Raw genomic sequence first — 24,451 nt, forward strand, 5'->3', positions numbered from 1 at the left:
ACCGGCAGTTGGTTTGCGTGGTTTACCTCTAGCGCCTCTGTTGGCTGTAGAAGATCCTCTTGCTTTGCCCTTAAACTTGGCAGTCCGAAAGGACTGTAGAGTAGGTCCTGAGTAAGTCTTCCTGGTTGGGGGAGCTGCAGAAGGAAGATATGTAGCTTTGGAGAGCCATTTGTCTAGTTCATCTCCAAATAAGGCCTCTCCTGTTAAGGGTAGGCCTTCCACGCCTTTCCTGGAGTCCGCGTCTGCAGTCCACTGGCGTAACCATAAGCCCCTGCGTGCTGACACTGCCATAGCCGTGGTGCGTGCATTAAGCAAACCCACTTTTTTTATGGCTTCCACCATAAAGTTCGCAGAGTCCTGTATATGTTGCAGGAGCAAAACAATCTCCCCCCTAGATAAGGAATCCAACTCCTCAATTAGGTTACCTGACCATCTAGCAATGGCTTTAGTAATCCAAGCACATGCTATAGTGGGTCTCTGGGATACCCCAGCAGTCGTGTACAAAGATTTGAGTTTAGTCTCAATTTTACGATCAGCCATGTCTTTCAGGGAGGCTGCACCAGGGACAGGTAAGACAAATTCTACGACAACTTGCACACTGATGCATCCACTATTGGTGGACTTTCCCATTTTTTCCTATCCTCAGGAGGAAAAGGAAAAGATGAGAGTAACCTTTTACGGATTTTAAATTTCTTATCAGGATTAACCCACAGTTCTTCAAACAGGGTAGCCAATTCCTTTGACACAGGAAAAGTAACTGAGGATTTATTTTTTCAATTAAAATAAGATTCTTCACACTCCTCTGCCACTTTATCAGGAATTTGCAGAACATCTCTGATAGCTAAGAGCCTCTATTCCCTGTGACAGAGCAGCGTCCCCCCCTTCTGAATCCACCTCCCCCTCCTCCATGTCTGACCCCTTAGCGTCAGAGTCAGACTGCAGGATATGGGCCAGAGTTCGTTTTTGCGGACAAACGGCAGGGGACTGAGACACTTGTTTGGGGACTGAGTCTCTATTCATAATCTCATCCACAGACTGTCTAAAGTATTGCATCTCTTTCTCATGGCAGTACAATTTATTAGATATATTGGAAATCATTCCTTTAATGGAAGCCAGCCATGCTGGTTCAGCCCCGCTAGCCTGAGAAGGTGCACTACACTGAGTACATAGTAGTGAGCTCCCTGGGGAAGAGGAACACTCTGCCGTACATGAAACACACTATTTGCCTGACATATTGTAAATGTGACAGCACACACACACAGGTTAGGTTAAAAGCACAATTAACCCACAAAGAGCCCTTCCAGGGACTTAGATTGGGGACTTAGTACATTAATAATCGCTCCCACCCTGCTATGACCCCCTGGTACCGCTGAGGTAATCTGGAGTCACACAGGAGGAGCTGCGCGTCCCTGTTAGTCAGCGTCTGTGTCCACTGCAGAGGGAAAATGTCGCTGGTGAGCTGCTGGATTCTCTCATAGTGAAGCCCTGATCCTTCAAAGGCAAGCGGTCTTCCCGCTTTTTTTATACTGGCTAAGGTAATTTTGTGCTTAAAATGGAGCCAGATCCGTTTTAAGGCTTTGTTTGCCAGTGTGGGTACTATGTACAGTGTACTGAGACGCAGTTGTGTACTGAGTCTGGAGACCCAATCCGCCCCGGTGAGAAGCCGTGCATCTCCATACCCTCATGCTACCATAATGGCCTGCGACCCGCTAACCGGGAAGCCGGTTTAGTACTCACCACTCTTCTTTCTTCTGGCTCTGTTAGGGCTGGCGGCGTGCTGCGGGAATGTACGCTCGCCGTGGTGGGGCTTGCGAATAGTTCCCTCAGGAGCTAGTGTCCTGTCAGTGGGGAACAGGACCATTAACCCCTCCCCCCCCCCCCCCCAAGTCCCACGAAGCAGGCAGGCTGGTGCCATCCAGACCTTCCTGAAAATAACAAACAGAAAAATAAATGCAGAAAACTCTTCAGGAGCTTCCATAAGCGTGTCCGGCTCCTCCGGGCACATTTTCGAAATTGAGACTGGTAGGAGGGGCATAGAGGGAGGAGCCAGCCCACACTATCAAATTCTTAAAGTGCCCATGGCACCTAGTGGACCCATCTATACCCCCGTGCCCCATGGTACTAAATGGAACCCCAGTATCCTCTAGGATGTAAGAGAATAGAAAATAAGAGTTATGGTAAAACTTACCTTCGTTAACTCTTTATTGATATGTCAGCTTACAAAAAGTAAAACAAAAACAAAAACATTAAAAAAAAACAAAGAAGGAAGTATCTCATAGCATTGAATGGGTAGGTAATACCAGTAAGTCAGTGGCGGAACTAGCAAGCGGTGGGCCCAGGTGCGACAAAATGCTTTGGGCCCCCCCCCCCTCCCTCATCCCATCCAAGTCCACCCCCTCACCCATGGAGAGGATCTGGTGAGGGGGGACCTGCTCAGGGCTAGAGAAATGGATACCCAGCAACAGTGCCGTAACAAGACATTTTAGCACTGTGTGCAAGAAAAGGCATCGGAGCCCCACCCCTGCATGCAAAACAGGGGCAGTGCGCGCCGTAGGCGCGTGCAAAAATACATAGGGGCGTGGCTTCGTGGGGAAGGCGTGCGGCCACAAAATAATACCAATTCATATAACGGTGCACAGTAGTCTCCATTATTCAAATTACGCCGCACAGTAGCACCACTACACCAGACCCTTTTACACCTTACGGCGGACAGATTCCCCTTTTTACACATTACGGCAGACAGCGTCCCCTTTTTACACATTACGGGAGACAGCGCCCCCTTTTTACACATTAAGGCAGACAGCGTCCCCCTTTTTACACATAACGGTAGACAGCGTCCCCCTTTTTACACATTACGGCAGACAGCATCCCCCTTTTTACACATAACGGCAGACAGCTTGCCCTTTTTACACATAACGGCAGACAGCGTCCCCTTTTTACACATAACGGCAGACAGCGTGCCCTTTTTACACATTACGGCAGACAGTGTCCCCCTTTTTACACATAACGGCAGACAGCATTCCCCTTTTTACACATAACGGCAGACAGCTTGCCCTTTTTACACATAACGGCAGACAGCGTCCCCTTTTTACACATTACTGCAGACAGCGTGCCCTTTTTACACATTACGGCAGACAGCGTCCCCTTTTTACACATTACGGCAGGCAGATTTCCCCTTTTTACACATTACGGCTGACAGCATCCCCCTTTTTTCACATTACAGCAGACAGCGTCCCCCTTTTTACACAGAAAGAAAGAAAGAAAGAAAGAAAGAAAGAAAGAAAGAAAGAAAGAAAGAAAGAAAGAAAGAAAGAAAGAAAGAAAGAAAGAAAGAATTATACTTACTGTCTCCGCTGGCTCAGGCTCCTCGGTGCAGCTTCTGGCAGAGATCCCGATTCCCAGGCAGGAGAGAAGGAGGAGGAGGGAGGTGGAGGAGGGAGCCGCAGCAGCGCTGTATTATTGGTGGAGGCGCTGCTGCTGTCCCAGTCCTTTACCATAGGCTGTTCTCTGCCGCTGTGAATGCTGGGATGCGCTTCACAGCGTCGGAAGACAGCCTATGGTGAAGCAGATGGACAGCAGCAGCAGCGCCTCAACCAATAACACAGCGCTGCTGCGGCTCCCTCCTCCACCTCCCTCCTCCTCCTTCAGCCCGTGGCAGCTGAGCTCCTCTCCTGTGTGCTGCGGGCAGCGGTTGCCCGCAGCACACAGCGGCATGTAATGAGTCAGTTTGTCTCATTACATGCTTTGGGCCCCTGGACAGTGGCGGGCCCCAGTGCAATGCACTGGTTGCACTGGCGGTAGTTCCGCCTCTGCAGTAAGTAGTGGTAGCAATGTTGCACAAAGCCTACGTCTGCTTCCTCGGGCTGATTTAATTAAATACAAATAAATAAAAATAAAGCTAAAACCTACAATTAAAAAAAATGTTAAAAGCAGAGCTACCCCTGCAAACTATTTGTGTAAGACTGTGTCAGGATAGAGTTTGGGGGGTGAGGCCTGGACCGAGCACAGTGGGTGCTTAGGGGTGGAGCTGGCTTAGATTGAGGTGCCCTGCATAGACTGGGACCTTTAACTTAAAGAGAGAGAACAACACCCAATAGGAAGAATCAGAATTCACTTCTTTACGCAAAAAATGTGTTGTTTTATTGTGAATTACAGAATCATCACATGTAGCACCTAACATTCATTTCAATCTCTCCTTGGTGATTATTATCAGCAGTAGATATATAAGAAGGAAGGTCTGTATGACACTACAGCTTCTTCTTCTGCTTCAGTCGTACAGTGAACACTACCACACTCCTGTCAACAGCTGTCAGACATGGGTCTAATGCCAGCCACTTACGATATAGCTGGGATGGAGATTAAGCTTTTAGTAAAAAGTGCCAGTTCCTGTGACGGCTGTTAGACTAGTGATAGGGATCGCCAAGGAGACATTGTTTATTAGCAGCCTCAGTGTCCCAAGTTACAGGAGCCCATGGACTGCAACCTGTCTCATGTTGATCCAGTCTAGCCTGGGTACTGTGCTAGGAGTTCCGCGTTACCTAGTAAATGTATTTAAAGATAATTAGAGTTAATGGAGTAGACAACGTTACCCTAACTGCTGGAGATGCAGTTTATATTACAGTTAAAAATTACTTCTATTGACAAGTTGTTACCGTCCAAGGGGGAGAAAAGCCATTGGTTCAACAGGTACAGTACCACTAGCACAATGAGGTAATAGAGCCTGTCGTACCAGTAAATTACAAGCTCTGGCAACCTAGGAGAGGGAAATTTGATCGTGTATCACATTAATTGCCTTAATTACTGGCAAACCCCCAGTAGCTTTGATGTTTGAAGAACTTGAAGTTCCCACAGGTTCTGTCTTCTCCACAAATCAAAGAGATCAAGCAGAAAAAATGGTACGCTAAGTGGTAAATTTACGATTGGTTGCTAAGATGTTGCCCATAGCAACCATATTTTATCATCTTCTAGGATGCAATTGAGAAATGACGGGTGGGCGGTGACAAGGGGGGGGACAGACTGAGCCATTGCCGGAATCAAGTGGGCGCATCCACCAGCGCTGCTGGTAAGAACTGCAGGACAGCCGCAGCGGAGAATGAAGAGCGAGGTTCCTCTATATTAAAGAGATGGACTTCACTGCTAGGCTAGTCACGTTGGTAAGCCTCTGTACTCAGCTCTGCTCCCTTTACTTCACATTGTAGGACTGTCCTCTGTCTCTCCCAGTATGTCTACATGTCACCAGTGTGTATGTCTCCAGCCCCCCCCCCCACCCCCACCAGTCACCATTGTGTATGCCTCTGTCCCCCCTCTGGCCACAGTGTGTATGTCTCCATTGCCCCCCCCCCCCCCCTCCTCCCCGTCTCCAGTGTGTATGTCTCCAACCGAGAGCCGTAACTACGTGTGTCCCCGGCAATGACCAGCATTCTATGTCAGCGGCTTGTAATGAGTCAAATTAACTCATTACAAGCTGCCTGTGCTGTGTGCGCCGCGCCGGAGGAGAAGAGGAGAGAAGCAGCTCCGGAGGCAGGGGAGGAGGGAGGGGGACTGGAGCCGCAGCAGCGCTATGTAATGGGTAGCGGCACCGCTGCAGCTGTCCCTCTCCTTCCGCATTGGCTGGCTGGCGCTGCTGTGAATGCTGGGATGCGCTTCCCTCATCCCAGCATTCACAGCGGCGGCGGGCAGCCAATGCGGAAGGATAGGGACAGCTGCAGCGGCGCCGCTACCAATTACATATCGCTGCTGCGGCTCCAGTCCCCCTCCCTCCTCCTCCTTCTCCCCTGCTCGGGATCTGCCAGCAGCTGCACCGAGGAGCCTGACTGCCTGAGCCAGCGAGGAGAGATGGTAAGTATCTATCTATCTATCTATCTATCTATTCTGTCTGCCGTAATATGTAAAAAGGGGAACTCTGTCTGTTGTTATGTGTAAAAAGGGGGACGCTGTCTGCCGTAATGTGTAAAGAGGGGGACGCTGTCTGCTGTAATGTGTAAAAAGGGGACGCTGTCTGCCGTACTCTGGAATAAGGGGACGCTGTCTGCCGTACTGTGGAATAAGGGGACGCTGTCTGCCGTACTGTGGAATAAGGGGACGCTGTCTACCGCACTGTGGAATAAGGGGACGCTGTCTGCCGTAATGTGTAAAAAGGGGGACGCTGTCTGCCGTAATGTGTAAAAGGTGGACTCTGTCTGCCGTAATGTGTAAAAAGGGGACGCCGTCTACCGTAATGTGTATAAAGGGGAACGCTGTCTGCAGTAATGTGTAAAAGGTGGACTCTGTCTGCCGTAATGTGTAAAAAGGGGACGCTGTCTGCCGTAATGTGTAAAAAGGGGGACGCTGTCTACCGTAATGTGTAAAAGGTGGACTCTGTCTGCTGTAATGTGTAAAAAGGGGATGCTGTCTGCCGTGCTGTGTAAAAAGGAGGACTGGCTGCAATAATGTGTAGAAAGGGAGAATGGCTGCCGCAATATGTAAAAAGGGGACGCTGTCTGCCGCAATGTGTAAAACGGGGGACTGTCTGCCGTAATGTGTAAAAGGGGCTCTACCTGGTGTAGTGGCGCTACTGTGTCGCGTAATTTGAATAATGGAGACTACTGTACTGTGGAATAAGGGGACGCTGTCTACCGTACTGTGGAATAAGGGGACGCTGTCTGCCGTAATGTGTAAAAAGGGGGACGCTGTCTGCCGTAATGTGTAAAAGGTGGACTCTGTCTGGCGTAATGTGTAAAAAGGGGACGCTGTCTGCCGTAATGTGTAAAAAGGGGAACGCTGTCTGCCGTAATGTGTAAAAGGTGGACTCTGTCTGCCGTAATGTGTAAAAAGGGGATGCTGTCTGCCGTACTGTGTAAAAAGGGGGACTGGCTGCCATAATGTGTAAAAAGGGGGACTGGCTGCCGCAATGTGTAAAAAGGGGACGCTGTCTGCCGCAATGTGTAAAAAGGGGGACTGTCTGCCGTAATGTGTAAAAGGGGCTCTACCTGGTGTAGTGGCGCTACTGTGTGGCGTAATTTGAATAATGGAGACTACTGTGCACCGTAGTATGAATTGGTATTATTTTGTAGCCACACTCCTTCCCCATGACGCCACGCCCCTATATTTTTTTCACGCACCTACGGCGCGCACTGCTCCTTTTTTACATAAGGGGGGGTGCCAATGCCGTTTCTTACACACAGCGCTAAAATGCCTAGTTACGGGCACTGCTCCAACCCCCACCCCCTCCCCCGCAGCTCGTCACCAGTGCATATTCCCCCCAACACCAGTGTATATTTCCCCTAGGGCCGCAGTTTGCTAGGAAGCTAGGGGCGCCAAACTGAGATTAAATCTCCCCCCCCCCCAACCTAAAACTGTTCTGACGCCCCTAGATACTTGATTAGCATTTGATGCTTTGAAACATACCATATTACTAGGATGGACTAACTAGTTGAGAACCTAGCTAACAGTATTTATCCACCTTAAATCCAACAAAAGGATTATTGCAAATTCCCACACACACGCAGGTAAACTGAAGGCTGCCGTCAAAAGGGGATTTGGACTGTAGCAGTCTAAGGTACTTCTGTTTGGTTTACAGGATTCCCCAGTACATATACTGGATTAAAAAAGTTGCATTGGCACACAAAAATATAACACCAAATACTAAATTTCATTAATAAGATGACTAATTAAATAGCTTCAAGGAAAATGCAAAGAAAATGATGAACCAGTAGTAAACATGTCTTTTTCTGACTATGAATCACTTTGTGGTTTGTACAACAGGTTTATGTCAGACAACCTATATTCTTGGGTATTTACAGTATATTTTCTAATCATCAAATGCTTGTGTGTACTAGTCTCTGCAATGTTAGCACATAGAAAACAATGGGGGGTCATTCCGAGTTGTTCGTTCACTAGCAGTTTTTAGCAGCCATGCAAATGCATTGCCGCCGCCCACTGGGGAGTGTATTTTCACTTTGCAGAAGTGCGAACGCCTGTGCAGCAATGCGCCTGCAAAAAATTTTTGTGCAAAACAAGACCAGCCCTGTACTCACTCTTCGTGTGCATTGATTCTAACGTTGGAGGGTTGGCTTTTGACGTCACACACCCACCCTGCGTTCGTCCAACCGCGCCTGCGTTTTCCCAGTTACGCCTGCGTTTTTCTAAGTACTCCCTGAAAACGGTCAGTTGACACCCAGAAACGCCCCCTTCCTGTCAATCTTCTTGCGGCCGCCAGTGCGAATGAAAACGTCGCTAGAACCTGTGCAAAACCACAAAGGACTAAGTACCCGTACATCGCGCGTGCGCATTGCGGTGCATACGCATGCGCAGAAATTTTTACACTGATCGCTGCGCTGCGAACAACGGCAACTAGCGGTCATCTCGGAATGACCCCTAATGTCTCAGGGTGTAACAAAAAATGATTGAGCATGCAGCAAATCTAGCTGCCAGTATTGAACTTCAGTAGTATTGTATAGGATTTATAATTTATGATTTAATTTGAACTGGAAAACAAAGGCAACTGTGTCCCACAACAGCTCAGTCACTGAGTCTGACTGTCATAGTACTAGTATTCGTACAGAGCGTCTACACCCTGATCCAGGACTAGATTTTGTTACTTTACTCATATTGGCCCAATAAAAGCTGTGACTACAAAGAGTACGTGAACCATGGGAAATTGGTGGTCCAAACTCAGACCTAGATGTTGAGTGGTCAGGCTGAGCAAACGGATCGCAGATGGTCCAAACAGTATGTAACACAGCTGCCACAATAGGCAAGTAAATGTTCCTAAATATTGACAGAATTATTATTGTTTATTAGAAAGGTGCAAAAAAACTGGGTAGCGCAAAAGTATCATATGCAAAAATGATGGAAAATAAAAAAAACAGACATAAAATGGGAAGCCATACAGAGGAGAAGATAATGAGGTACAGACGTGAGATAAAGTAATGGTGTAATAGTTAAAATTGCTGCCTCGCAGCACTGTATATTCTCCTCATACTTGCGTGGGTTTCCTCCCACAAGCCAAAAATATACTGGTAGGTTAATTGGCTCCCAACAAAATTAAACCTAGAGTGAATGTGTGTACATGTGGTAGGGAATATCGATTGTAAGCTCCACTGGGGCAGGAACTGAGGTGAATGGCCAAATATTCTATTTAAAGTGCTGCGGAATATGTGTGTGCTATATAATGACTGGTAACGAACAAATAGAGTGCAGGGTCAAGTACAAAATGATGAGGATGCACATGAAGGGCCAACCGGGGGAATGCAGTGGTAGGGGCCCATGTTTAGGGGTGTGGCAAGTCTCCAGAGTGGGTGTGGCCAGCCACCACTTTGGTTTGCCTAACTATTAGAGAGGGCATGTCTGGGACCCTTGATAAGTATATACAGTTAATATTGCTAGTGCATGCATGATAATGTACCAGATTAATAACAACAATGCACTGTAGAAATACAACATAGGGGGTCATTCCGACCTGATAGCACGCTAGCTATTTTTTGCAGCGCTGCGATCAGGTCAAAACTCGGCAAAACTGAGCTTGCGTATGCTCCGCAATGCGCAGGCGCGTCATACGAGTACAAAGTGGATCGTTGCTGGGCAATGGATTTAACAAAGAATCCATTTGCACAGCCGATCGCAAGAAGATTGACAGGAAGAAGGCGTTTATGGGTGTCAACTGACCGTTATCAGGGACTGGTTGGAAAAACGCAGGCGTGTCCAAGCATTTGCAGGGCGGGTGTCTGACGTCAATTCCGGGACCGGGCAGGCTGAAGTGATCGCAGCGGCTGAGTAAGTTCAGACCTACTCGGAAACTGCACAAAACTTTTTTGTGCCGCTCGGCTGCACAAGCGTTCGCACACCTGCAAAGCGAAAATACACTCCCCCATACGTGGCGACTATCTGATCGCAGCGCTGCAAAAAAATAGTTAGCGAGCGATCAACTCGGAATGACCCACATAGTCCTGTGCAGTAAAAGGTAATATATTTATACTGTATAATTCAAATGCAGTCTGGAACCTGATTCCTTGAGGAGGAGGTGGGCCCCCAGGCAGTGGGGCCCACCAGCGGTTTCCCCTGTACCCCTGTGGGCCAGTCTGACCCTGACCTTGTAGCACACTAAGCACATGTGTTGCCTCTGTGGAGGCGGACACATACTAAGCACAGCTGAGTTTTGCAAATATATATTTTTCTGTGCTTTTGTCTTTAATGTACACCCATTTTACTTCCAACTCTGCCCCATAATAGTAATCAGTGTGAAGCAAAAATAAATAGTTGTTTTGATAATAAGAGTACTATATATAAAATAAGGATTCCACCTGAAAACCGCAGACATTGAACATAAAAATGCTGTAATTGTCCGCATCAAAGAATCTGGGGTGGGGGGGGGAACCCACATACCTAATGCTCATTCCTCGCTTAATGGGCCCTTTCTAATTAGTGGGCAGCTAGGCTGCTTGTCATCTTTCTTTACAGTCCTTGTACAGCTGGTTTTCTCTCATCAGCTAATGGTAACTCTCTCTGGCTGCAGCATAGTACTTTCCTGAGCACCTATCTTTCAAAAGCCACTCTCACTAAACAGACCACCTGTCTGTCTTGTAGTATCCCTTCACCAGCATCTGATTGGCCAGACCCACCACTGCCCTCATGCTACCGTCTTGAAAGTACTTCATTAGCTGTAAGGGTAGTCAGAATTGATTAGCACAGAAACTAAGGCTCAATTGTTTAGATCTTTGAGGAAAGGACTGTTAAACCTGACATGCAGTTGATAACAAATCACAAGTCATTTATTTAACTTGTCATTTATTGCTTGGGGTGGTCACATCGTTTGCAACCAGGCTGTGCGTTGTCTGACCTATTCGCAAACAATGCAATCAATCAGACACACAGGGGTATATTTACTAAGGTGTGAGGTTTTAGAAGCGGAGATGTTGCCCATAGCAACCAATCAGATTCTAGATATTATCTTCTAGAACCAGCTAGATAAATGTTAAGTGGAATCTGCTTGGTTGATATGGGCAACATCACCACTTCTAAAAAACTCACACCTTAGTATATATACCGCACAGAGTAGACCTCCCGGACCCTCTGCATCCCTGCACCGTCCCCAAGTGTCTGTCGTACTGCTGATCACTACTGATCGGTCACAGTACAGCAGGACCCCTGACCCGGGGGCTACACAGAGGAGGAAATGTATATTAAAACTTCCTCAGCAGTCACTGGGGAAATCAAAGTGGCAATGGTTCCGGTGGTTAAAGAATGATATTTTATAAAAATAAAAAAAAATTCTATAAAATCATTTTGGATAAGTTTTAAATATATGTTTTTGAGCTAATATTTCAATCATAAAAATGCAAGCTGTTTGGGGGGAAAAAATAAGCAGTTAAGTGGTTAATACACCTACTATATCCAACCTTAATAATATACTATTTGCACTACCAAAACTTACCTTCCAATGTCCAAACTCATTCAGAATGGTCCCCAGTTTCTTAGTATTGGTATGTAATTGGTGTGTAGCTATGGCTGGGTTGGGATCTCTCCAATCAACGGACAGACGATGATACCAAAGTCGCTCTCCTTCGTGCACATGAGCAGATCGTATGCTTGGATCAAACCGATGCACTTCACACCCTCTGGAGGCCATGTTAAAATCAAATATGTTGTCATCTTCACCTAATCTACAAACACAAGAAATATTTTTAGTGCCATCACTGCTATAACATATATGTTAACAATTGTATTCATTATATAGAATTAAAGGAAAGTATTAGTATAAAATATATGATTTATCTCTCTGGTCTACATCTTAGGAAACGTACTAAATGGAGAGAGAAAATGCTAGCCTAAAATGAAGTTCTCTGAGAACCGGATCCAATCAGCTCTACTTCTAACCACTATTCTACACCTAAAACGTCATCACATATGATATCAGTCCCATACTGAACATTGATGACATCAATAGGCAAAAATACTGTTAATGCCATTGTAAATTGGATAAAGATCAGTAGTATCTTGTTACACATCATATATTATTTCTCAAAAAATCTCAGCTGCCATAAGCAAAATTTTGCTAAATTAAGTATATAAAACAGGAAATTATATATGGATATACATCAATAATATTAGGATTTTAATTACCTACCGGTAAATCCTTTTCTCGTACTCCATAGGGGAAACTGGGAATACATTTAGTACCATGGGGTATAGATGGGTCCATTAGGAGCCATGGGCACTTTAAGAAATTGATAGTGTGTGCTGGCTCCTCCCTCTATGCCCTTCCTACCAGACTCAGTCTAGGAAACTGTGCCCGATGAGACGGACATACTGTGAGAGAAGGATAGAGAAGGAAAGTGCTGAGATGTGAGATTACGAACGAGCACACACCAAACAAGAGAAAAGCTAGTCTAAACAAACTTGAAACAGGAACAGCAGCGGCTGAGCAACCCAGAATACTTAACCAAGTAACAGTGCAGGAAGAACGAAACACTGGGCGGGCGCCCAGTATCCCCTACGGACTATGAGAAAAGGATTTACCAGTAGGTAATTAAATTCCTATTTTCTCTTACGTCCTAGGGGATACTGGGAATCCATTTAGTACCATGGGAAAGTACCAAAGCTTTCAAACCAGGTGGGAGAGTGCTGAGGTTCCTGCAGAACTGATTGACCAAACTGAAGGTCCTCAGAGGCCAAAGTATCGAACTTGTAAAACTTAGCAAACGTGTTCGAACCTGACCAAGTAGCTGCTCGGCAGAACGGTGAAGCTGAGACACCCCGGGCAGCCGCCCAATAAGAGCCCACCGACCTAGTAGAGTGGGCCTGTACAGATCTTGGAACCGGCAAGTCTGCTATGGAATAAGCATGCTGGGTAGTGAGCCTGATCCAACGTGCAATTGACTGCTTTAAAGCAGGACACCCAATTTTATTGGGATCATAGAGAACGACCAGCGATTAAGATATCCTGTGATGAGCTGAAAAAAATGCTGATGAGTTCAGCTCTGTCCACATGGAAAAATAGGTAGGGGCTCTTGTGTGAAACGCCCCTAGCTCTGACACACGTCTTGCTGAAGCCAAGGCCAACAGTGTGACGGTCTTCCACTTAAGGTACTTCACGTCAACCTCCTGTAACGGTTGAAAACCAGTCTGATTGGAGGAACTGCAGCACCAAATTGTGAGCCCAAGGTGCTGTGGGAGGCACAAAGGGAGGTTGGATGTGAAGAACACCTTTCAAGAACGCCTGGACGTCAGGGAGAGACGCCAATTGTTTCTGAAAGAAAATAGACAAGGCCGAAATCTGTACTTTTATGGAGCCTAGACGTAGGCCCACATCCACTCCCAACTGCAGAAAAAGTAGAAAACGTTCCAGATGAAATTCCACCGCAGAATATTGTCTGCTCTCACACCAAGAGACATATTTCTTCCAAATATGGTGGTAATGTTTAGACGTTACCCCCTTCCTGGCTTGGATCATAGTCGCGGTGACCTTATCAGGAATCCCTCTCCTGGCTGGAATCAGCCATTCAACTTCCATGCCGTTAAATGTAGCCGCGTTGAACGGGCCCTGTTGCAGAAGATCCTCGCGAAGAGGTAGAGGGCATGGGTCTTCGAGCAGTATCTCGAGAAGATACGCATACCAGGCCCTTCGTGGCCAGTCTGGAGCAATGAGGATTGCTTGAACCTTTTCCCTTTTATTCTTTTTAGAATTCTTGGGATCAGAGGAAGTAGAGGAAACTCGTACACCAGCTGGTAGACCCACGGAGTTGTCAGAGCATCTACCGCCACTGCTTGTGGGTCCCTCGACCTGGAACAATACCGCTTGAGCTTCTTGTTGAGTTGAGAGGCCATCATGTCGATTTGTGGATATCCCCACTGATTTGTCAACCACCGGAACACCTCCGGGTGAAGGTTCCACTCCCCCGGGTGCAGGTCGTGTCTGCTGAGGAAGTCTGCTTCCCAGTTGTCAACTCCTAGAATGAAGACCGCTGACAATGCCACGGCGTGTTTTTTCGCCCAGTGGAGAATTCTTGACACCTCTGACATAGCGGCTCTGCTTTTCGTTCCGCCCTGTCGGTTTATGTACGTCACTGCCGTCACATTGTCCGACTGGACCTGAATGACCTGATTCTGAAGAAGAGATGAGGCCTGCAGAAGGGTGTTGTACATAGCCCTGAGTTCCAGGATGTTTATTGGAAGGACGACTTCCTGACTTGACCATCTCCCCTGAAACTGCACCCTCTGGGTGACTGCTCCCCAACCTCTGAGGCTTGTGTCCGTGGTTAGCAGAATACAATTTTGAATCCCGAACCTTCGGCCCTCGATCAGGTGAGAAGTCTGTAGCCACCACAGAAGGGAGATCCTGGCCTTTGGCGACAGACGGATCCTCTGGTGCATGTGAAGATGTGATCCGGATCATTTGTCCAACAGATCGAGCTGGAAGGGTCGTGCATGAAACCTTCCGTACTGAAGAGCCTTGTAAAAGGCCACCATTTTTCCCAGAAGGCAAATGCATAGGTGCACCGATATCCGGGTTGGCTTCAGGACATCCCGAACCATCGACTGGATTACCAATGCCTTTTCCAACAGAAGAAAAACTTTCTGAGACTCTGTGTCCAGTATAATTCCCAGGAAAGGAAGCCTCTTCATTGGTTCTAGGTGAGATTTTGGTAGGTTCAGAATCCACCTGTGATCCAGGAGTAGTCTGGTTGAGAGGCCAATGCTGTTCAACAACCGCTCCCTGGACGGTACCTTTATCAGAATATCGTCCAGGTACGGAATTATGTACACTCCCTGTTTGCGGAGTAGAAACATCATCTCTGCCATCACTTTGGTCAACACCCTCGGTGCTGTGGAGAGACCAAATGGCAGGGCCTGGAACTGGTAGTGACAGTCCTGCAGTGCAAACCGTAGATAAGCCTGATGAGGTGGCCAGATCGGAATGTGAAGGTACGCATCCTTGATATCCAGAGACACTAGGAATTCCCACTCCTCCAGACCTGAGATCACTGCTCTCAGAGACTCCATCTTGAATTTGAACACTCGTAAGTACGGGTTCAAGGACTTGAGGTTCAGAATCGGCCTTACCGAACCGTCCGGTTTCGGTACTACAAACAAGTTGGAATAGTACCCCTTGTTTTGCAGATGAGGTGGAACTGGAACAATGACCTGAGTCTGTACCAGTTTTTGAATGGAGTCATGTATAGTTATACTTGTGAAACTGGTAAGCCTGATTTAAAGAATCTGTGAGGTGGGAGCTCCTGGAACTCCAGTCTATAGCCCTGGGAAATAAAATCTATGACTCAGGGATCCTGGCATGAACTTGTCCAGATGTGACTGAAGAATTTTAGCTGGGCTCCCTCCTGCCAGTCTTCTAGGCATCGCGGTCCACTGTCATGCTGCAGGCTTTGAGGAAGCAGAGCTTGAGCCCAGTTCCTGTGAACCGGCAGTTGCTGGTTTGCGTGGTTTACCTCTAGCGCCTCTGGTGGCTGTAGAAGAACCTCTGGGTTTTCCCCTAAACTTGGCAGTCCAAAAGGACTGTAAATTGGGACTTGAGTAGGCCTTCCTAGCTGGGGGAGCTGCAGCAGGAAGGTATGTGGACTTACCCGCAGTAGCTTTGGAGATCCATTTGTCTAGTTCATCTCCAAATAAGGCCTCGCCTGTGAAAGGGAGGACTTCCACGCCTTTCCTGGAGTCTGCATCCGCAGTCCACGGGCGTAGCCATAGACCTCTGCATGCACACACTGCCATAGCCGTAGTCCGTGCGTTAAGCAAGCCTATTTCTTTTATGGCTTCCACCATAAAATTCGCAGAGTCCTGTATATGCTGTAGGAACAAGGTAACCTCCTCCTGAGGCAAGGTGTCTAACCCTTCAATCAGGTTATCCGACCATTTGGCAATGGCTCTTGTAATCCACCCACATGCTATAGTGGGTCTCTGGGCCACCCCAGCAGCTGTTTACAAGGATTTGAGCGTAGTCTCAATTTTACGATCAGCCGCGTCTTTTAGGGAGGCTGCACCCAGGACAGGCAATACAATTTTTCGTGAAAGCCTGGATACTGATGCATCCACTATCGGTGGATTTTCCCATTTTTCCTATCCTCAGGAGGAAAAAGAAAGGATGATAACAACCGTTTAGGGATTTGAAATTTCCTATCAGGACTAACCCACGGTCCTTCAAACAGGTTATTTAGACACAGGAAAAGTGACTGAGGATTTCTTTTTTATATTAAAATAAGATTCCTCACTCTCCTCTGTCATCTGATCAGGGATATTTAGAACTTCTGACAGCTTCTATGAGAGCCTCTATTCCCTGCGACACAGTACCTTCCCCCATCTCTGAGTCCACCTAACCCTTCTCCATTTCTGACCCTTCATCATCCGAGTCAGACTGCAGGATATGGGCCAAAGTGTGTTTCTGTGGACAAATGGCAGGGGACTGAGACGCTGGTTTGGGCACTAAGTCTCTATTCATAAACTCAGTCATAGATTGTCTTAAGTATTGCATCTCTTTCTTGGTCCAAGATAACTTAGTAGAGATTGTGGAAATCATTCCCCTAATGGAGTCCAGTCATGCTGGTAATGCCCCACTAGCCTGGAAAGGGACCCTACATTGAGTACACACTAGTGAGCCCCCTGGGGAAGAGGAACACTGTACCTTACATGAACCATACTCTTTGCCTGACATACTGTAGCAGTGACAGCACACACACACAGGAAAAGGTTAAATGCACAATTAACCCACAAAGAGCCTTTCCAGGAAGACACTGAGGGAGTATGGAACCAGTACATGGCGCCCTGAATGCTAAAGGTAGATTAGGGACTTGGTACACTAATAATCGCTCCCCCCTGCTATGACCCCCTGGTACCACTCAGGTATTCTGGAGTATCTCCGGATGAGCTGAGCGTCCCTGTCAGTCAGCGTCTGTGTCAGTTGCAGGGGAAAAATGGCGCTGGTGAAGCACTGCCCCTTCAATGGCGCACGGTCTTCCCGCTCTTTTTTATACTGGCTGTATGTGTCTAAGTGTATAAAATGGAGACAGACTCCATTTATGGCTTTGTTGCCAGTCTGGGTACTGTGTCCGCTGTTCAGCGTCTGTGTCCTTACACAGCGGGCGACGCAGTCCGCCCCGTTTAGAAGCCATGCGTCTCTGTACCCTCATGCCACCATAATGGCCGGCGTCCCGCTAACCGGGAAGCCGGCTTAGTACTCACCACTCTTCTTTCTTCTGGCTCTGTTAGGGGTGGTGGCATGCTGCGGGAATGTACGCTCACCGTGGTGGGCCTTGCAAATAGTTCCTTCAGGAGCTAGTGTCCTGTCAGCGGGCAACAGGACCATTAACCCTGAGAAAGGTTGGGCTGTTTCCCCCCTAAGTCCCACGAAGCAGGCAGGCTGGTGCCATCCAGCCCTGCCTGAAAACAACAAACAGAAAATAAATGCAGAAAACTCTTCAGGAGCTTCCAGAGACGTGACCGGCTCCTCCGAGCACATTTTCTAAACTGAGTCTGGTAGGAGGGGCATAGAGGGAGGAGCCAGCACACACTCTCAATTTCTTAAAGTGCCCATGGCTCCCACTGGACCCGTCTATACCTCATGGTACTAAATGGATTCCCAGTATCCCCTAGGACGTAAGAGAAATAACCATTAAACTTGCTTGCTATCTTCAAATTTTCAAATGCAGATTAACAAGGAACAAAGTTATAGAAAGCTTCAATAAAACATGTTTATTTTATTTAGTAGTCTGAGAAATGCAAACTGTGACTTGTTATTAATAACAGAGCCAAATGGCAGCATTGAGCACACTGCACTCACCCTGTAGATAACCAATGGAATGCACAGATATGTGAAGCCTAGAACAGATTTTCAGTGTACTGTTGCGCGGCTGTATTGGTTTGTAAAAAGAATCATTCTTAAAGTATAATCCAATCTATAAATAATTATTGCAATACAATTAACGTATGACCAAATAAATGTAAGTTTCTGTTTTATTATCTTTTCAAAAACAGTGGAAGAAAGGCAGCATGCAGTGATATAACACAGCACAATGTTAAATGATTTTATCATCAGCTGACGTAAATAATGGCAAATATGCATCCATATCAGTACTAAACACTATCTGTCTCCCTCTGTAGCATCATCACCAAGCTGTCTGCAGCGGGTGGTCTTCAGTATGCCGGCGGTCGGGCTCCCGGCGACCAGCATACCGGCGCCGGGAGCCCGACACTTATTCTCCCTTGTGGGGGTCCACGACCCCCCTGGAGGGAGAATAAAATAGTGTGGCGAGCGCTGCGAGCCTGCAAGGGGCTCATTTGCGCTCGCCACATTGTCGGTAAACCGGCGTCCGGCCTCCCGGCGCCGGTATGCTGGTCGCCGGGAGGCCGCCCGCCGGCAGATCGTAGTGAACCCGTCTGCAGCATAGTATTTGAATACCAAGAGCTAACATCTGCAGAAAAGGTAACATAAAAATGTAGTTTGTAGTGCAGCTATTCCCAACCTAGCTCCTTCAAGGCGCCACTGACAGTGCAGGTTTTAGTGATATCCAGACTTCAGCACTGATGGTTAAATCAAAATAACGGAAGTACTGATAAGTTACCTGTGCTCAAGCATGTATATCACTAAAACCTGGACGGTTAGTGTGCCTTGAGGACTGAGGTTGGGAATGCCTGTTGTAGTGAGATGGCCTCAGCCAGATTACAGTGGGGGCACAGGGGGACAAGTATCCCTGGGCCTCCTCTCTCAGACGGCCCACCTGGCTGGAGCTGCTCCGTCCCAGCTCTGGCGCTGCAGTCTGGAGGCAATTCTGTTATGCTGGGTACACACTAGACAATATTGTGAAAGATGTGCCCGATTCCGACGGATTGGAACGACACATTGTTCAAATCGTCCAGTATGTACACACTAGGGACCTTTTTCAGAGCTGATCGCAATGCTTATGATCGCTCTGAAGCCCGTCGCTTTGACCACAGCGGGTGCAGCGCGCATGTGCATGCTATCATGATGCGATCACGTCATGATTGACAGGCGACGGGCACCAGGGGGTGGCGTTGCAGCGCTGTTAGGTGGGGATGGGAAGGTGTGTCATGGATGTTTTCGGGGCCAGCCAATGACGTTGCCTGCGTTTCCTGCAATAGGCATGGCTACGTAGGCAGGAGTCAACCTCTATTCGGTGCGAACACAATTGAATTGTGATTGCATCGTGGGGCCCACTGTGTCCCACTGCCCACGATGTCGCTGGGTCCACACATCATGTAGTGTGTACCCAGCTTTAGTTTCCAGGCTTCTTAATCAGCAGCAGCTCTACCATCAGCACCACAGCAACAGTTGCCGAGAAAGCTGCTGCTGGCAGCGGAGCCTGAAGGCAAGCAGAATCAGTTGACGGTCAATGGCCTGCACCCGACTTAGGGGTATATTTACTATTTACTAAGCCTTGGATGGAGGTAAAGTGGACGGAGATAAAGTCCGAACCAACCAGCTCTTAACTGTCATTTTTTAAACCCAGCCAGTGACATGGCAGTTAGGAGCTGATTGGCTGGTACTTTATCTCCATCACTTTATATCCATCCAATGCTTAGTAAATAGACCCCTATATCTCACTTCCCGCTTGTTCCCCTCCTCCAGTGGTGACGACGCTGCGATACTGACACTGGGGGATGAGGCATCATTACTCATATATAAAACAAATTAGTTAATAAGATTCTATAATGTCTAGTTACGCCTCTGCCCACACTGTCCGAGAGGAGGCTCCGGAGTCTGCCCCACTACAAGCGTGCATGTAGGACCTGCGTTTCTGCTGCTGCCTAATGGTGGGGAGAGGGAGAAGGCACACACACAGCAGGCACAGTCGGGGTCTTCAAAACTAAATGTAATGAGTACCATGTTGTATATTTTCATGTAAAATATATAATGGAAGCCATTGAGTGGACTGACCCTTTATAGGGGAACTATAATGTAATTGTAATATTTAGGTTTCTTAAATTGAACAATCAAATTAATACAAGTTAATTTGATCATTCGTAAACCTAATGGACTGACCAGTAGTCCTCATAGTCAGGATCTCTGACCTGGCTCCCTCAGTATAATGTGACCATGACCCCATGTTAATGCAGCCAGTACCATGTTAAGAGATTGTTCCAAATTACAGAACTGCAATGCTGGGTCCCATGTGAAGTAAGGCATATTATGATTGGAATACAAGTCTGAAAACATACCTGCCAACTGTCCCAATTTAGAAGGGATAATACCAATTTGAGGGTTCTGTACCAGTATCCTGGTCACAACAGCTTTCTCCCATTTAAAAAGTAAGGAAACGGTGAAAGGGTGCAGGCTGCATTGAACAGGTGTGTAGAGGGGAGGTTAAGGTAGTAGGTGGCAGTCAAATACATCAAAAGTGCAAAACACACCCCAGGGTTGTAGCATACCATCACAGTACCATGGTATACCTCCATCATGGCATGGCTACAGCTCTTGTCCTCATTATGGGGGCTCCAAGCCTGCTAGGTATGCTAAAAACATTCCAGCAAGCAGCAAAGACCCTGTATTTTCTCATAGCATGCATACAAGGATAACATAACTGAATGCCTATCTGCCATTTCATCTTAGATGTCATCTCGCCACCTCAAACTTAATATTTCAAAGCCAGAGTTAATTATATTTCCACCGGCCAATAGTAGATACCAACCTGATATCTCTATCACTGTTGAAAACTCGACAATCTACCCTACCCCACAAGCTCGCTGCCTAGGTGTCATCCTTGACTCTGATCTGTCCTTTGTTCCCCACATTCAATCTGTCTCAAAATCATGTTACATGCATCTAAAAAACATATCCAAAATACAACCATACCTTACACAAGACACTGCTAAAACTCTAATCCATGCTCTTATTATCTCCCGCATTGACTATTGTAATAGTCTCCTAACTGGTCTTCCCAAAACGAAACTCTCACCACTACAATCCATTCTGAATGCAGCTGCGAGGCTAATCTTCATCGCTAGACGGTCTGCAGACCCACTATGTCAGTCTCTCCATTAGTTACCTGTATTCTACCGTATTCAATATAAAATACTTTTACTCACACACAAGGCCTTTAACCAAACTACACCAACGTACATCACTTTGCTTATCTCAAAATATCTCCCATCCCTACCTCTTCGCTCTTCACAAGACCTGCGTCTCTCATCCACACTCATTACTCGTTCCCACTCACGCTTGCAGGACTTTCATCGGGCTGCACCCACTCTGTGGAATGCCCTACCACGTACAATAAGACTCACCTCTAGTCTCCAAACCTTCAAGCGTTCCCTGAAAACTCACCTCTTCAGGCAAGCGTATCAAATTCCAGAACCGCCCACATAACTTTCATAAACCTTCCTATCAAATTGCATCCACTCTGCACAGTCCACACATATCCTCTCATGTCTTCTCATCCTTCCTCTCGACCCCGTTTCATCATTGCTGTATGACCATATCATACAGCCCACCAAGAACCTTTGCAATCTGGTGGACAACTATGCAATAGATAGCACTTATCCTTGTGTATCCATACCTATTTCCCTATAGATTGTAAGCTAGCGAGCAGGGCCATCCTACCTCTATGACTGTTTGTTATTACCCAGTTTTGTTATATCATTGTTTTGTTATATCGTTATTTCCAATTGTAAAGCGCAACAGAATTTGCTGCGCTATATAAGAAACTGTTAATAATAATAATAATAATAATAATATCAACATAAAACTATATTTTTGCAGCGGGGTACACTGTGTTCCACAGGGAATACATCAGGGTGTAGAGATGGATCTTGATCCAGTGGCACCAACAGGCTAAAGCTTTAGACTGTCCCAGAATGTATTGCGGGGCCTCCTCTATAACCCTGCCTCCAGGCACTGTGAGCTCAGTTTTAGAGTTGGTGAAGCAGGTCATTCAACAGGGGGGCTGCGCTAGGCAGCCCTGAAAAAGCTTTTTAGAAGACTTCAAGGGCTTCAGCACTTCATATGTCAGTGTGACATACTGTGCTACAGCTCCATCACCTCCCCAGCGGCGTTGTATACTCTCACTGGCTCTGTTCCCAGGTACTTGTGGTGGAGGCGCTCCGGTTCCTAGGCACACCACCCCAGACGCTCTCCTGGTTCGCGTGGCTGCTACTAAGGAAGTAGGTAAGAGGGTCCCCCAAGCGGGACCCGCCATTAAATCATTAAATGGCGTTCCGGTAGTGGTTTAAAGAGATGAACCGCAACGCTGGTGTGGACACTGTGACAGAGCAGGGACCCCACTGTATCCACCAGGGCATGGGAACACAGGTCGGATAGTAAAATATCCACTTTAATAAGGCTCCATAGTACCCGGTGGTGAGGACCAGCATAGGTGAAAAGGCGCTTGACCTGTCACCCTTCCCCAAGCTCTGGGCTCTACTGCTGGTTTTCCCGCCCTGGAGATGCCTCACACTCTCCCTCACTCCCTGACTGAGACACTGGGCGCCATTTTCTAAAATAGATGCGACTGGTCTCCAGAACTGCAGGGCAAGGTCTCCTGTGTAAATCCGCCTGCACATCAGCGCCATGGTTTTACAAACACTTAAGTATTCTACATGTCGATAATAAGACAGCGTTAGTTAAGAACAAGTGTACCTGTGCCAGAATATATTATACGAGTATTCTGATATGTACATCCGGTCTCAGACCGCGCATTGTTTATATATATGTATATATATATATACATATACATACACACAGTATATGTGCAGGTATAGAGGCGGTGAGGCAACTCATTGAAAACAATCCTATATACCAGGGGCCTGAGGTTTCTTTTTTCTTGACTCTCCTGGATAGGGTGTTGAAGAAAAACTATTTTGTATTTAATGGGGTTTTTTTGTTACAACTGTCTGGGTGTGCGATGGGGTCAGCAGTGGCCCCATCGTACGCTAATGCATTCATGCATCTGGTAGAAACCCAGATGTTTTACTTGAATCCCCAGGTATCTCAGAACGTCATATACTACAGACGATTTATAGATGACCTGCTGGTTCTGTGGCGTGGTCCAAGAGAGCAGTTGGTGGCCCTGTGGGAAAATCATAATCAAACACGTCACGAAGTTCAGTTTACTTATGTTATTGACGATTCCACAGTCAATTATCTTGATGTCACCATTACAGTAAAAGAAGGATCCCTGGCCACATCTATCTTTGTTAAAGCCACTGATAGAAACACTTTATTAAACCACCAGAGCTTCCACCCCATCTCTTTACGTAAAGGATTGCCTTATTCGCAATTCCTAAGAGTACGTCGCATCACTTCAGATCCAGAGGAGACGATAGAAGCCATGGATCGGATGCTATTGAAGTTTGCAGAAAGAGGGTACCCTATAAGGGAATTAGAGAAGACTAAACATAAAGTGTTGAACATGACTAGAGAACAAACGTTATGCCCTGGCCAGAATAATAATAAATCAGGACGTAATAGGCTTCCCTGGGTTAATAAGTATACCACAGGAACAGACAGGATAGTTAAAAAGGCAAAACAATTATGGCCAATTATTCAAACAGATCAGGCATTATCATCCTTGTCTGATACCACTTTATTACCCAGCCATACCCGTGGTCGTAACATAGGTGATTATGTGATTAAGCTTGATATTACCAACCTCACCAAGAATCAGGAATCTCATTTTTTGCGGACTAAGAATGGTTGTTTTAGGTGCTTAGGGTGTGCCACCTGTAACACATTGATTACGGGTGTCACCTTCAGTCACCCCCATACGGGCAAGAAAATAAAGATCCATCACCGATTAACGTGTACCACTACACATGTCATATACATGCTGGCTTGTCCCTGCGGTCTTGCCTATGTGGGCAAGACCATACGACAATTTCGGGAAAGGATGGCACTACATCGGAGTGCCATCAAGAAAGCCCATGAAAAGGGCTTTAGTGAACAACCATTTGCACGGCATTGCCTCACTGCTGGCCACAATGTGGCTAGTATTAGGGCCATACTAATTGACCATGTCCCGACCGTACTACGGGGTGGTAATCTGGATAGGACACTATTACAGAAAGAATCTAGGTGGATCTACACGCTGGGGACATTGTCTCCCAGGGGATTAAATGAAAACCTAGGGATACAATGCTTTCTGTAGATAGCTTAATCACATATAATCACCCTTGTTTGTAATACAGTTGGGAGGCCACTAGATAGGGGTGGCCACATAGTGGTTACTTATCTTGATTTAGTATCATAAAGTTATCAGTGAGCTTTTGCCCTATTTGAGAGAAATTTTGCCCTTAAATATTGATAATGTTTTTTTTGCCTTATACCTGTTATTGTTGTCATTCCTTTAGTGGCTGACCTGTGGGGTGGCTTTTTAGATATATTTTTTCATTCAATTAAGGAATTGTATGTTTATTGTTATTGTTTTTCAGTTCCCGTCCAGCTTCGGCTGGTTGCTATGGGAACTCCCCTGCGACGCGGCGCACCGTGACGTCAGATGACGGCGATGCGGAAGTG

General features: G+C 46.8%; 1 protein-coding gene across 1 annotated transcript in view; it reads right to left on the reverse strand.

Moving 5' to 3' along the window:
- Positions 1–24,451, reverse strand: part of METTL24 (methyltransferase like 24) — a 139,563-nt gene that overhangs the window by 42,111 nt on the left and 73,001 nt on the right. The window contains exon 4 of the mRNA XM_063917129.1: positions 11,411–11,639. Within this exon, the coding sequence (XP_063773199.1) occupies positions 11,411–11,639 (229 nt within the window). The remainder of the gene's footprint in view (positions 1–11,410; positions 11,640–24,451) is intronic.

Source organism: Pseudophryne corroboree, chromosome 4, assembly GCF_028390025.1.
Source record: "Pseudophryne corroboree isolate aPseCor3 chromosome 4, aPseCor3.hap2, whole genome shotgun sequence".
Taxonomy (NCBI): domain Eukaryota; kingdom Metazoa; phylum Chordata; class Amphibia; order Anura; family Myobatrachidae; genus Pseudophryne; species Pseudophryne corroboree.